Raw genomic sequence first — 13,459 nt, forward strand, 5'->3', positions numbered from 1 at the left:
ATGTTGAGACTTGATACTCTGTTGACCCTATGTCGTAAGTGTGGCCGGGCACTGTGAAAGTCCCGGATGAGCTCGCCCCCGAAATATTCACCAGTGAGGGTGATGGATATGGATCATGTTTATGATCAAGTTTATGATGAGTATAACTTGAGCTGGGGATGCGCGACAGAGGGACAGTCCAATGGTTAGCTACCAGGACTTGTCGGGTTGGCTCTATAACCGACAGATGATATCATCAGCCACTAGGGACAGGCATGCATCATATGCATCTATGTGACATTGTTTGGGTATGTATATTGTACTTGGTTTGCCTATGTGATTAACTGCTAATTGTTCTACTTGCAATAACTGTTTGTGTTTGCATCTTCCTACTTGTGTTTGCATCTGGAACTCTGTTGGATTGTGGTGGATTGGTTGTGGTTGGATTGTTTGGGCCTAGGGCCGTGGTTGAATGAGATGGACCGATGGTTGATTTCAGTTTTGTGGTTCTGGTTTGGAATAAGATATGAAAGGTTATTTTGGTTCAGTATAGATAAACCTTTTTGAAATGCTTTGATGTTTTGAGAATTGAACAGTTCCTCTTTCAGAAAAGATTTCTGACTTTACTTTTATTGTAAACTGTTGTTTTTGAAAAGAGGCATAAGATGGTTATTAATCACTGGTACGGTTTATCTTCATGTATCCTATTACAGTAATTCCCAAAAACCCTCTACTGAGAACCCTTTCGAGGATGATGTTCTCACCCCCTACATTTTTCCCCTTTCAGGATTTGGGCGCAGAAGTTATGAAGAGTTTAATTATTTGTTATTGAGATGCTCTGTATTGCTTTAGATTATTATTTTTGTACCCTCGCCTTTATCTTGATATATTCTGTGAGAGGGATAGGAATTGTACCGGATAATGTTTGTAATATTATTTATATATATATATATATACATATATATATATATATGTATATATATGGATGTACTCTTTATGAGTTTCTGTAAGTTGTATGGTATGTATGGACGTACGTTGTATGGCGAAAGTATTTTTGGGAATGGTATTGCGGTTTAAAGTTTTTAAACAGGCTCATATTTTAGTATTAAATAGTATAAATGTCGTCGTAATGTCCGAGCTATCAGAGTTGCGCAGCCGGAAGCGTGAGCTTTGGTAGTTAGGGTGTTACAGTTACAGTATCACGGAATGACAACGGAAATATTGTGCCTATGGCCTTTCTCATTTTCAAAGGGGAAATTGCTTATGCATAGTACTTTTTTCTTTATAATTTAAGAAGATATGTCGTGACTCAAGATGGTGTGGGTCTTATGTATGATCGTCATGAGTCTATTATTTCAGTCATAGCCCATAGTGATGGAACATAGAATTCTCCGAGAGCTATCCATATGCATTGTATTAGGCATATAGCAGCGAACTTTTTGAGAAATTTCAAAGCACCGTACTTACAAAAGCTTATTGTCAACATACGTAAATAACATTTAACATTATAGAAGTTTGAATCTTTTTTAAAGTGTGTAAATTCCTAAATTCCTAACATTATTTATAGTTCGAATATTTTTTTATAATGTGTAAAGCTCATACTTGGAGGAGAAGTACCAAGATGTCCTTATAATCAAAACGCGATGCCTGACACAATGACCAATATAGATGGGTAAGACATGCTGAACTCCAACTAAATTCACTTATCCGGTGAAAATCATAGAGCAACAGTAAAAAATTTTAATAGACTCCGGTGTCAGATTTATCATAGAACAAGGTCGTACCAAACAATAACATAATGTGAGCTTTTATATACCTTTGATAAGTACTTTTTTCGTCCCCAAGGTCTGGGGTCGAAATCAAAATCGTCCCCAACCTTTTTTCCTTATTAAAATCATCCCTAACGTTCAAAAACGCTTTAAAATCATCATTTCCCGAATTTTTGGACCAAAATATCCTCATCATCATCATTCTCCTCTTCACCTTCCTCACCCCACCACCTCCACTGCCACCAACATTACCACCACAACCACCATCAACACCACCACCACCACTGCCACCACCACAAACACAAACAGCACTCCCTCACCCCACTCCGGTAACCCCCCACCCCTCACCCCACTCCCTCACCCCTCACCGTAACCCCCTCACTCCCTCAACCCCTCACCTCACTCCTTCACCCCCTCACCCTCTCACCGTAACCCCCCCACCCCTCACCCCACTCCCTCAGCCCCTCACCCCCTCACCGTAACCCCCACCTCCTTCCTCATGCCCCTCTCTTCATGGTCGTTATCATCATCATCAACAGAAAATTCAAACTTCATGCACAACAAATTTTACAAAAAATTCAGTCCACATATTTTACCAAAATTTCAACAATAACAATATTCCACAACAAATTCAGTTTACAGAAGAAGAAGAAGAAGAAGAAGCGGTGGTGGGGTGGTGCGGTGCGGTGCGGCAGGACGACAGGGCGACAAGGCGGTGGTGCGGTGCGGCAGGACGGCAAAGCGACTACGACCAACGCAGCTCGTGGCTCCATGGGTGACGGTATGAGGCGTAGTTGGCGGCAAGGCGTGACGGGTTCGGTGGATCAGTGGGGCGGCAGTGACAGGAGGCGCGGCAAGATGTACGGCGGCGCCAAGCTTCTCTCTCTCTCTACCTCTCTGCTCTCTCGGACCTCTGTCCTTCGCGCGGATTTGGCGGCGAGGCGCGGCGAGGCACGCATCGGGCTGAGCACGGCGCGACGGCGGTGCGACCGGACGGCGTGGAACGTGGCCCCTTCCCCTCCGATTTCCTTCTCTCCCCCTCCTCCCCCCTCCCTTTTTCTCGCGGCCTCCCCCTTTCTTTCTCTCCCCAGTCCCCACCCCCTTTTCTTTTTTTTATTTATTTTATAATTTTTTAATAATAAAGGATAATTTGATAAAAAAATTGAAGTAGAAAAGGACGATTTTATAACGTTTTGTAATGTTGAGGATGATTTTAATAACAAAAAAAGGTTAGGGACGATTTTGATTTTGACCCCAGACCTTGGGGACGAAAAAAGTACTTATCCCCTGTCAATATTATCGAGTGTTCGTATATTCTTCCAATACGAGATATGTGTCTAAATCCAATCTCATTTAAAAATTCAACAGCAATTTAATCCCAAAATTTTGACACATTCAAATGTTTAGGTTCGAATAATCTTAAATCCTAAAAAAAATTAATAATAAAAAATAAATTTCTAACATTTCGTATAATTTAAACATTTGCAAAATTATTAGATAGAAATTAATATTTTAATAAATAATCCTAACAGTATTAAAATCACATAATTTTATACTATACAATATTAAAAAACTATTCTACCAATTACACAAATTAATTACATACATTACTACAATTCAAAAAATTTATCTAACATTCATACTACTTACTACTAAACGTAAGTATGAATTGATTTAATTTAATTACTATTTCTCCAAAACAAAAATATTTTCATTATTTGATAAAATACTGCAAGACCAATATATAAAAAACCATAAAATATATTAATGCAATTTTACATAATAAATTTTTTGTTAACAATTTATAAAATTTATTCATACATATTAATATAATACAATATATTAAAAAACTAATCACACATATCACTAATCATAAATATATTAAAATAAATAAAAATGGTTTCCAAATCTTAAAAGTTATTATTCTTTTATTTTCACTCATTTAAATAAATGCACAAAAAAATCTCCACGTAATATTCTTCTCATCTTTTTAGATATGAATTTTTATTACAAAAAAATTAAATAAAATATTTCTTTTTTAAAAAAATTATAACATAATCTAAAATTTTAATTACTCATCAGATTAATACATATTCATCTAGTGTTTGTTTTAATGTATATATATTGTTTTAATGTATATATATTGAACTAAACACAGGAGATTAAATATTCAACCATTTAACTAGTATTTGTTTTAATGAAGTACTCTTTTTTATATTTTTCAATAATGAAATGATACATGAAATAATTTTTTTTAAAATTGATCAAATTTTATTTAAATAAATAAAAATATTTTTTTTTGGTATTAGTCACTCAAAGTTCATAACATCACATTTCTCTTATTCATTACACATTATTAAGCAATATGTAATTCATTAAAAACATAACAAATAAATATAATAGATTCTTGGATACACATCAAGAATACTTTTGGAGAGGACATAGAAGTCTTGCTTAACAAAAATGCTCCTACTACTTCTAAAGTTTTCGTTTCTTATAAAGATTCGTTATTGACCTCTTGAGCCAGTTTTAGGAGAAGAAGATTAAATTTTCGAGGATGTAAGAAAAGATAATTCTGATTCCGAAGATCGTTGGTATAAGGAAGAAAGAGAAATTTTATATCAAGAAAATTTTTTTCATCTATGCCCTGGGATCTATGCCCTGGGATCAAAGTTATTAGAGAAGAATTTAAAAAATGGTATAAATCATAACATGTTGCTCTCATTGTTAAAATTCTTGAAAAGAGAGTCAATTTAGATTTTATGAAACAATGTTTATAGAAAAATTGGATAAAAAAGGTAAAATAAATGTGATAGATATGAATGGTGACTATTTTTAGTTATTTTTTAGAAGAAAAAAACTATTTGCATGCTCTAACAGATGGATCTTAGATAATGACGGGTCATTATATTATTGTATAAAGATGGAGGCATTTTTTTTAGAGGAGTATTAAAAGGTCAAATAATATATTATTGTACAAAGATGAGTCAATAATTTTTTTGTTGTATACCTGTTGCTGTTCTGAGAGTTGAGAACATGAGATTATTGAGTTGTTGTATTTAGATATTTGGATATGTAAAGTGTATTTGTACATATTTCAGATGAATTAAAAGAGAAGCTGATGAATAAGATTTTAAATTGTGAAATCATGTGTTGTTGAAAGATGATAATAATGAATAAATTTAATTAATTAAATAAAATATCAAAATTTCGCGATTCGCATACACACAATGTGAAAGTACTTGTATACCCTTACCAATCTTTTTGGTTTTCTAGAAACCCTAATATTGCTCGCTTCGTATCTCACTTCCCCCACAGCCGCACTTCTGAGAGACCTCAATCACCCAATCTCTCACTCTGAGTCTCCCTTCCCTCCTTGCAGCTGCCCAACCTCACGGCCTCACCTCTGCTTCGCTTCACCCTGATCTGCGTATTTTGGTCAATCTGGTGAGCATTTTTTCTTTCTTTCGTTTTTAATTTTTATTAATTAGTTGATAATTGGTTTACAATTAGTTGATTGTGTTGGTAAAGATGTAGAAGAAGTGAGTCTTTTTAAAAACCTTGTTGTGGGGCTTCCTTTTAATCAGAAAAGTAGAAGGTTATAGGTACATGAAAATTGAAAAATAAGAGGAGAATTAGGGAGAAAAAAAAATTTGATGATGTGAATTTAGTGTGTGTTAGGTATTGTGATGTGATAGCCTTTGCTTTTTTCTGCTTGCCTCTTTTGTGCTGAGATGAAAAATGGACATTTGAATTGAATTGAATCTGTTGTGAATTCTGGGATCTTTACAGTGAAAATATTCGCCTAAGTTCATAATTAGTTGGTAATTAGTGAAAATATATAATTTTATATTTATTTAATTATGACGGGTCAGTCCAGCGACCGATTGGATTAGTCTGACTCTTACCGGTTCAATTGCCGGCGGGATAACCGTTGGATCCTCTGCTTCGCTATCTCCAGTCATATCTCCGCCGTACTGTCTCAATGGCCGACCTTTTTGGTTCACCCCATTTTTCTCTCTGCCGTCCGAACCGGGCATACCTCCATCATCACCACCACCTGTAGCTGTGCGAACACCTATCACTCCCATAGTGGGTTTTCTTAAGATAAAACTGAGATCTGAAAGCTTTCTATATGTTTATTATAATAGTATGGAACCTTTGTTCCGGTGTACCCACAAATCCTCCTTCATGAAATGGCCTATATTTGTTATTCATCTGTTCCAGAATTCCAAGGTTTTATTTGGCCCTTCTTTGTCTGAACTTTTGAGAGTTTGAATCCTTGCTTTCCGCTCTCGCATGTTTGTTTTATTTAGTGATGGTTTGTGCTTGAAAAATTTGCAGTGCAATCTTACAAATCCTAAGGAACAAATGTAACATTGCTTTAATTTATTGTCTTTCTTTGATGATTAGTTGAATGCTCATGTTATTACCTATATGAATTCAATGTTGTGTTTGGTTTAGTGGAACTTAAACACGTGGGATTCATGATCTCTGTACACTCCCCTCCCCTCCCCCCCCCCCCCCCCCCACAAAAAAAAAAAAATCTGTTATGTAAATTATTAACTTCACCCTCTGTTGCATTGTGAATTTGTGATTTGGTTAGCTATATATAGAAAACCAGGCGAATTTGTTAACCCTGTGTCCAAATGGATTTGTATGGTTTCAGGTGGCGTGGAATTGTTGCAATCTCTGATAGTTGTCCTCGTCAATGCCTGAAATGCAGATGGATGAACCCATGGAAAGTGGTGAGAGGCCAGTCTTCAAAGATATTAGACGCTACTTCTGTGAATACTGTGGCATTTGCAGGTCTAAAAAGATCTTAATTACCTCCCACATCAATTCACAACACAAGGTACTTTGTTCTTTCTGTCTTTTGTTTCAGCATATTTGATGATTATCCTTTTTCTTAATAGTTATCTAATCTCTAATTGTCTTTGCTGTATTTCAAACCCAATGATTGGCATGGTTTTGCAATGAAAATCCCTTATATGCAGTTGTATATTTTACTAGTTATTGGTTGCTTTTTTACCTATCTATTTCAAAGTTAAGAATATGATAATATGCAATTGCACTTGGTTATCTTATTTGATTTGAATTGATGTGTTTAGGACGAGTTGGAAAAAGCTAGAGCTGAAGGAAATAATGAAGCACATTGCGAAAAGCCCAACAACACTTGCCAACAATGTGGTGCTAGCTTCAAAAAACCTGCCTACTTGTTGCAGCACATGCAAAGCCATTCACTTGAGGTATTTGATTTATTAACAAAACACCCTTTTGTAACTAATTAACTGAAATATTACAATATAGGATAAACTTTTTACATGTGGAAAATTTGTGACTATATGGAGAGCCAAGGAGTGTAAACTAATCCAGCAAGCTACTATACCTTTTTTAAAATGAGTACACTGGAAAAATCTTCTATAGGTTAATACTATATGATTTAAGATGTATCACTGAAGCACATATTTTTGCAGGAAAGTAATTTATAATATACTATAACTATAATAATGTTATAGTGTGAAGCATTGGATCCCAGACAAAGAACTCCAAAATGCATGAGGCAGCATAATTGGACTTGATGGATTAGTATCAGGTAGGGAGACCTCCTGTGAAGCTCCATCAAGGATGCCTCAATCACGCTTTATTCAAGATGAGGTTGGCAATTTGTTCTTCCATGTCTTGTTCTTATTTAACCAATTGACACCCATTGCGTTTTTTTGGTTGGCATCTTTTGACATTTCTTTTAATGGCCCCAGAGGCCGTATGTGTGTATGGTTGATGATTGTCAGGCAAGTTACAGAAGAAAGGATCATTTGAATCGTCACCTTCTACAGCATGAAGGGAAAACTTTTAAATGTCCAATGGAGAATTGCAACCTAATCTTCTCAATAAAAGGTAATATGGCAAGACATGTTAAAGAGATTCATGATGAAGGATCTACATCCACAAATGTAGAAAGTAAGCAGTTTGTGTGCCCAGAAACTGGCTGTGGAAAGGTTTTCAAGTTTGCATCAAAGCTTCGTAAACATGCAGATTCTCATGGCAAGTTTTCATCTAATTTGATTTTCTTTGTGAATAATCAAAGTTTCCATGTTATGTTTTGAAAATGTTGGGAAAAATTGTTAAGAGAACTTTTGTTCTGCAGTTAAGCTGCAGTCGGTAGATGTAGTGTGCTTGGAGCCTGGTTGCATGAAACATTTCACTAATAACCAGTGCCTTAAAGAACATATTGAATCCTGTCATCAATATGTAACCTGCGACACTTGTGGAAGTAGACAACTGAAAAAGAATATTAAAAGGCACCTTCGCACACATGAAGCTGACAAATCATTGGCAGAGTTTAAATGTGAATTTAAGGGCTGTAGCTGCAAATTCTCAAGTGTAAGACCCCTTAATCTTTAAGCCCCCGCATATTCGTTCTAAGTGAATCCACAACCATGGTTACATATTGAACATTGTATTGATTGATTCTTTTGGTTATGCCTCAACAGAAATCTAATCTCGTTACACATAAGAAGGCCGTGCACTTTAAAGAAAAGCCCTTTGTGTGTGGTTTTCCTGATTGTGGCCTGAGATTTGCTTACAAACATGTCAGAGATAAACACGAAAAAACTGGGAAACATGTTTTTACCCATGTAAATTCTTTTCTGACTTCATATTCCAGTTCAATAATTTCCTTGCATTGCCTGGCGTTTGCATTAGCAGAAATGATCAATGAAGCTTTTCTTGATTCAGGGGGATTTTGAAGAAGCTGATGAACAATTCAGGTCAAGGCCAAGGGGTGGGAGGAAGAGAGTGTGTCCTACTGTAGAAATGTTGGTCAGGAAAAGGGTTACACCACCTAGTCAATTGGAGAATTTGTTATTTATGCAGGAGTGACCAGATGAATTGACCTTTCTGTCCTTGACATTAAGTATATATGTAAGGTAGATTTAAGCATCTTGCCATGAGTGTGGTACATGGACTAAATCCCCATTTTGGTTCCTGAGATTCACGCGATTATTCATTTTGGTCTCCGAAATTCGAAATTACTTATACTGGTCATCTAGATTCAAGTTTGGACACCAATATGGTCCCTCGACCCTTTTCGGTGATGATTAGGCAAATGGAGTGCTGAGATGACACACTTTCTGTCACGTTGGACGCTGCAACGGTTAGTTAATGTTGCGAGAGTTGTATTTGTATCCAATTTAGTCCTCTCTTGTTAAAATTTTGTCATTATAACTCTGATAAATAATAAGATAATTAGGGTTTTAGGGACTAAATTGGATACAAATACGACTCTTGTCACGTCAGCTAGCCGTTGCAGTGTCTAGCGTGGTAAGGAGGGTGTCATCTTAGCACGTCGTTTGCCTTATCATCGCCGAAAATAGTCGAGGGACCACATTGGTGCCCAAACTTGAATCTGGAGGACCAATATAGGTAATTTTGAATTTTGGGGACCAAAATGAGTAATCGCGTGAATCTCAGGGACCAAAATGGGGATTTAGTCGTGGTACATAAAGAATTAGTGTTCACTACATCTTACATATGTTGTGTAAAAGTATGAAGAGTGGCATGTGCATTATAGTGTAATCAATGACAATATTGTGAATAGTATATCTTCATTATCCTAACAATCATGTTTGTAAGTGTACCTTCCCAAAGTTATAGTTGCCATCACCATGAGACATACACGAAGTACAACATTATAGCTAGTAAACAACTAAAAGAAGCAAAATGTTTATTGGGCTTCCGATTTCAAAAGAATGTTTGTAACAAAGACTAATCATTCAAGTTTTTAGTATTTCTAAAGACTTGGAAAAACTACTGGTAAAAGTTTTTAGTATGTGTAAGGGAACATGGTAACAGTATAATAATAAAACTTTAAATGAATTGGAAACGTATAAAAAAATTATATTTCAATAATTTTTAATAAAATACTTGTCTATAGCGTTCTTACTTCTTAGCATGTGTCTTTTTATTTTAAAACACAAGTTAGCAAAATGGTCGTGCTTATAGATTCTTCAGCAACCATTAAAGTATGAGCAACTAAAAGTGCCAAAAGTGATCTCGAAAATAAAGTTTTAATAATTTTTTTGTAAAATATTTTTTTTCATTTTATAATAAAAAAATAGTCTTACTACTTTTATTTCTTTTTTATTGTTTAGGACGGTTATAATTGCATGCTTTCTGAGATTCCCAATATTCTTCACCTACCTATCATCCTGACGAATAAGTATGGCGAAATTGGATCGTCCTGCCTCAGGCCTCAAGATGGTTGGAAATTATCGGTCTTTACTCCATTCTACAATATGTTGTAAGTTAAAGTTGAAACACATTCCATAATTAAATTCATCATCTGGAGAGGAAATCCAAAGTATGAGACAAACCTTCAAATAATTCCATCTAATTCAATCATAGACTTTCATAAATCGGACTTTATGGCCATAAGTTTTTTCTTGCCTTTAGCCTTTTTCATCAAGTGAAACCATCTCCTTCGCAATTAGAATATTATCTTGAATCCTTCTACCTAGGACAAAGCTAGCTTGACAGGGAGATATTCATTGGGGCAGCAAAGGTTTAAGTCTCCCACCATATTTTTAGTTATACACTTGTAATTTATATTACAAAAGAATAAATTACCATTTGTATTCATGAAAGATACAAGCGCGGACAAATATATCCATATAAGAATAAAACGACAATTGTACTTCCGTGTGCCAAGAATATCCTAACGAACCAATTATATAACTAACGTCCAGGTACTCTTGGCACACGGAAGCCATCTTCCGTGGTTATAATTGTCGTTTTATTCTTATATGAGTACATTTGTCAGCATCTGTATCTTTTATAGGTACAAATGATAGTTTATTCTAAGACAAAACTACCAAATAAATTTTGGCGCTTGAACTTTAGGGGTAAGGGATCATACCCCGGTTTTCCTTATAGAAAAGGACTGAGAAGCCATCATACCCCGGTACCTTTAGTGACCTAATATTAAATATGGCCTTTCGGATTTCCCTCCTCGTAGGCCTCTCACACAAAGCCTTCTTTGAGGCTACACTTAGTTATCCAATCAGAAAACTTTTTACAAGCATTCATATCTACTCTGGCACCTCCCTTCTTCTCTAAAAGGTTAGCTATTTCATTAAAGTCTCCAACCATAACTCACTCTTCAGTCATGCTACTCGCCATAGTAAACAGCGGATTTGGATTCTCTAAAGTTTGAATTTCGTTTTAGAGAGTAAAGTTTGATCTCTTACCATTTATTTTATATGTGGGACCAAGAATAAATATGAAAGAGAAATCATTCAAGGGTAGAAAGATCACACTTTACTCTCTAAAGTGAAATTCAAACTTTAGAAGATCCAAATCCGTAAACAACTCTCCCATAATCTTCTACAGTTATTTTTTAGAGGGATGGCATATACTGTAGTGAGCATCCAACTTCTTTAGTTATTCACACTAATTTTTCTATGCACATACTGTTGTTTGGATCTTATAACATAACCATTTACACCAAGATTATTTCACAATATCCAAATTCTCCTAGTGAATCCATTTGCTTCCTCTAAGTGGTAGAAAGAGCAAGCCAAACCTTCTAATAAGTAATAACTTCTATTATCCTATTACCACTTATTCTAGTCTCCAAAAATAAAATAATACCTAATTTATACTTTCCTTCAAGGTGCGGCAAAAATCTTTATTTGCCGTTCCTCTACAATTTCATGAGAATATTGTCATCATGAAAAAACAAAGAAGAAGTTACCTGAGGTTGAGGTTTATGACCTTTCCCATGCAGGCTTCTTCTTTTCCATTAACAAGTTACATTAATGTTCTGTTGTCATGACTTGTTTGCCCTTATCTTTTCTCAAATTTTCATCACTACCCTCCACCTTGTCTCCTCTCTGCTCCTCCCTTCCTTGCACTTTTCCAGCTTCCATGGCTGCCTCTTTTGAAGTTCCAGCATTGCTGATTTGGGGGCAGTTAGCTTTTTTGTGTCCCACTCTGCCACACCCAAAATAAATGCTATGAAGATTTTTATACTCCACTTTATACTTGACTTCATCAATGGAGTACTGAGCAATTAGAGTCTCTATTAGGTCTAATTCAATAGATAGTCTAGTAAATTTTTCTCTACTTTTTTATGTCACATAGGTATCAACTTTAATAGTTTGTCGTACTATATTCCCTATCTTCCTTAGCATACTCTCTCCTTATAATATTCTATTGCTAACCCTGGAAGCCCCCAAGTTACAATTCTATCAATCTCGGCTTTTGTGAGATTAAAATTCGGCTTCCAAAGGCGAACAGGAAGGTAGTGATAAAAAATTTTTCGAGGTCTGATGGCAAAATCTAAATCTCCATTAGAAAAAAAATTTAATAATGGAGAAATCATTACCTATGTCAATCACATTAATACTATCCATTTTTTTCCACATGGTTTCTAGCCTCCCTGCTAGAGTCATTAGGAATATTTTCCTTCCTTAACAACTTAACAAATAGGGTGTCCCACCATGGGTGTTGTAACTTCTTTATAGTAGCCTCATTGATCTTGAAGTTATAGATTCCTTCAACTTTATCCACTATAATACCTTGGGCCAGCTCCTCTTCTGTCTTCCTAGGTTGCTTCTCCTTTAAAGATGCTCTTTTTTCTTCATTTCTTTCAACTTCAGCTTTTATATTGACTCTGCCTTTCTCCACCATATCACTGAAGGATCTCCTTTATTCCTTAGTTTATATTCTTTCTTCTTCAGCTCCTTGCATCTAGTCTTCCACTCTAGGTATTAACGTTGGGTCTTGTTCTCCTGTGAAAACTTGGCCATCATCTTCCATTCTTACTCTCTTACCATGTCTAAAGTTTTGATCTTGTTTCCTTCTTGCAGCTGAGATTGGATTATGTTGTCCCTCCTCAGATAAAGCTGCCACTCATAAAACTATTTGGATCCTTTAAATTTTGAATTTTTACTTTAAAGGGTAAAGTGTGATCTTCTACCCTTGAATGATTTCTCTCTCATATTTACTCTTGGTCCCACCTATGAAATAAATGGTGAGAGATCATATTTTACTCTCTAAAGTGAAATTCAAAATTTAGAGAATCCAAATCCTTCGTAAAGCTATTGGAGTGAGAAGAATGGTTGTGAATTGTGGCAAATGATGGTCAATATGTCTGCTGAAAAGTTACTTCCTAAGACAAAAAAGTTACTTTTTACTCTTCTTTACTACCTTTCTCCATTCCAAAATTCTCTTCTAAGCCCATGAACATGAAGGACTAGTACCGATTTCGGCTGACATGACATTCTCATATTTAAGATATTTACCCTTGAAGACATGGTTAAATAAGGAATGAGGCTGACTTGCAATACGCCAACAATGTTTTTCAAGAAGAGCTAGATTCATAGTTTTTTTTTCTTGTCATGCAATCACATACACATAGGGGTGGCAAACGGGTCTAAACCCGCCGGGCTGGCCCCCATAACCCGCCGAAAAAGGTGGGTCGGACTGAAAAATTGGGACCGCCAAATAGCAAAAACTCGCCTAACCCGCATCGCTGAAACCGTGGGTTTTGGCGGGACGGGACAGGCTTCCCCGCCGGGCTTAGTATTTTTTTGGCAAGGGATATTCTTACAATTTGTTTTGCCAAAACTCAACTTTCCCCAACCCAACTTACAAGAGAATGAAGATGAAAATTGAATGTTTTGGATTATGTTTATTTTGTTTTAGAG

General features: G+C 35.8%; 1 protein-coding gene across 1 annotated transcript; it reads left to right on the plus strand.

Annotated features, from left to right (window-relative positions):
* Window positions 1–5,020: 5,020 nt before the first annotated feature.
* On the plus strand, window positions 5,021–9,370 carry LOC112789956 (transcription factor IIIA). The gene is made up of 7 exons (XM_025832149.3): window positions 5,021–5,195; window positions 6,418–6,603; window positions 6,860–6,997; window positions 7,508–7,793; window positions 7,897–8,132; window positions 8,243–8,386; window positions 8,487–9,370. The coding sequence occupies exons 2-7, from the start codon at window positions 6,460–6,462 to the stop codon at window positions 8,628–8,630; spliced, it is 1,092 nt and encodes a 363-aa protein (XP_025687934.1). The 5' UTR covers window positions 5,021–5,195; window positions 6,418–6,459; the 3' UTR covers window positions 8,631–9,370.
* Window positions 9,371–13,459: the final 4,089 nt, after the last annotated feature.

Source organism: Arachis hypogaea, chromosome 1 (assembly GCF_003086295.3).
Source record: "Arachis hypogaea cultivar Tifrunner chromosome 1, arahy.Tifrunner.gnm2.J5K5, whole genome shotgun sequence".
In the NCBI taxonomy this organism is placed as follows: domain Eukaryota; kingdom Viridiplantae; phylum Streptophyta; class Magnoliopsida; order Fabales; family Fabaceae; genus Arachis; species Arachis hypogaea.

Bases quoted from the DNA above. Each gene is read 5' to 3' on its own strand.
- LOC112789956 (XM_025832149.3), top strand. From the start codon at position 6,460: ATGCCTGAAATGCAGATGGATGAACCCATGGAAAGTGGTGAGAGGCCA. The intron at 7,794-7,896 runs GCAAGTTTTCAT...TTTGTTCTGCAG, and splicing joins TAAACATGCAGATTCTCATG to TTAAGCTGCAGTCGGTAGAT. The intron at 8,133-8,242 runs GTAAGACCCCTT...ATGCCTCAACAG, and splicing joins GTAGCTGCAAATTCTCAAGT to AAATCTAATCTCGTTACACA.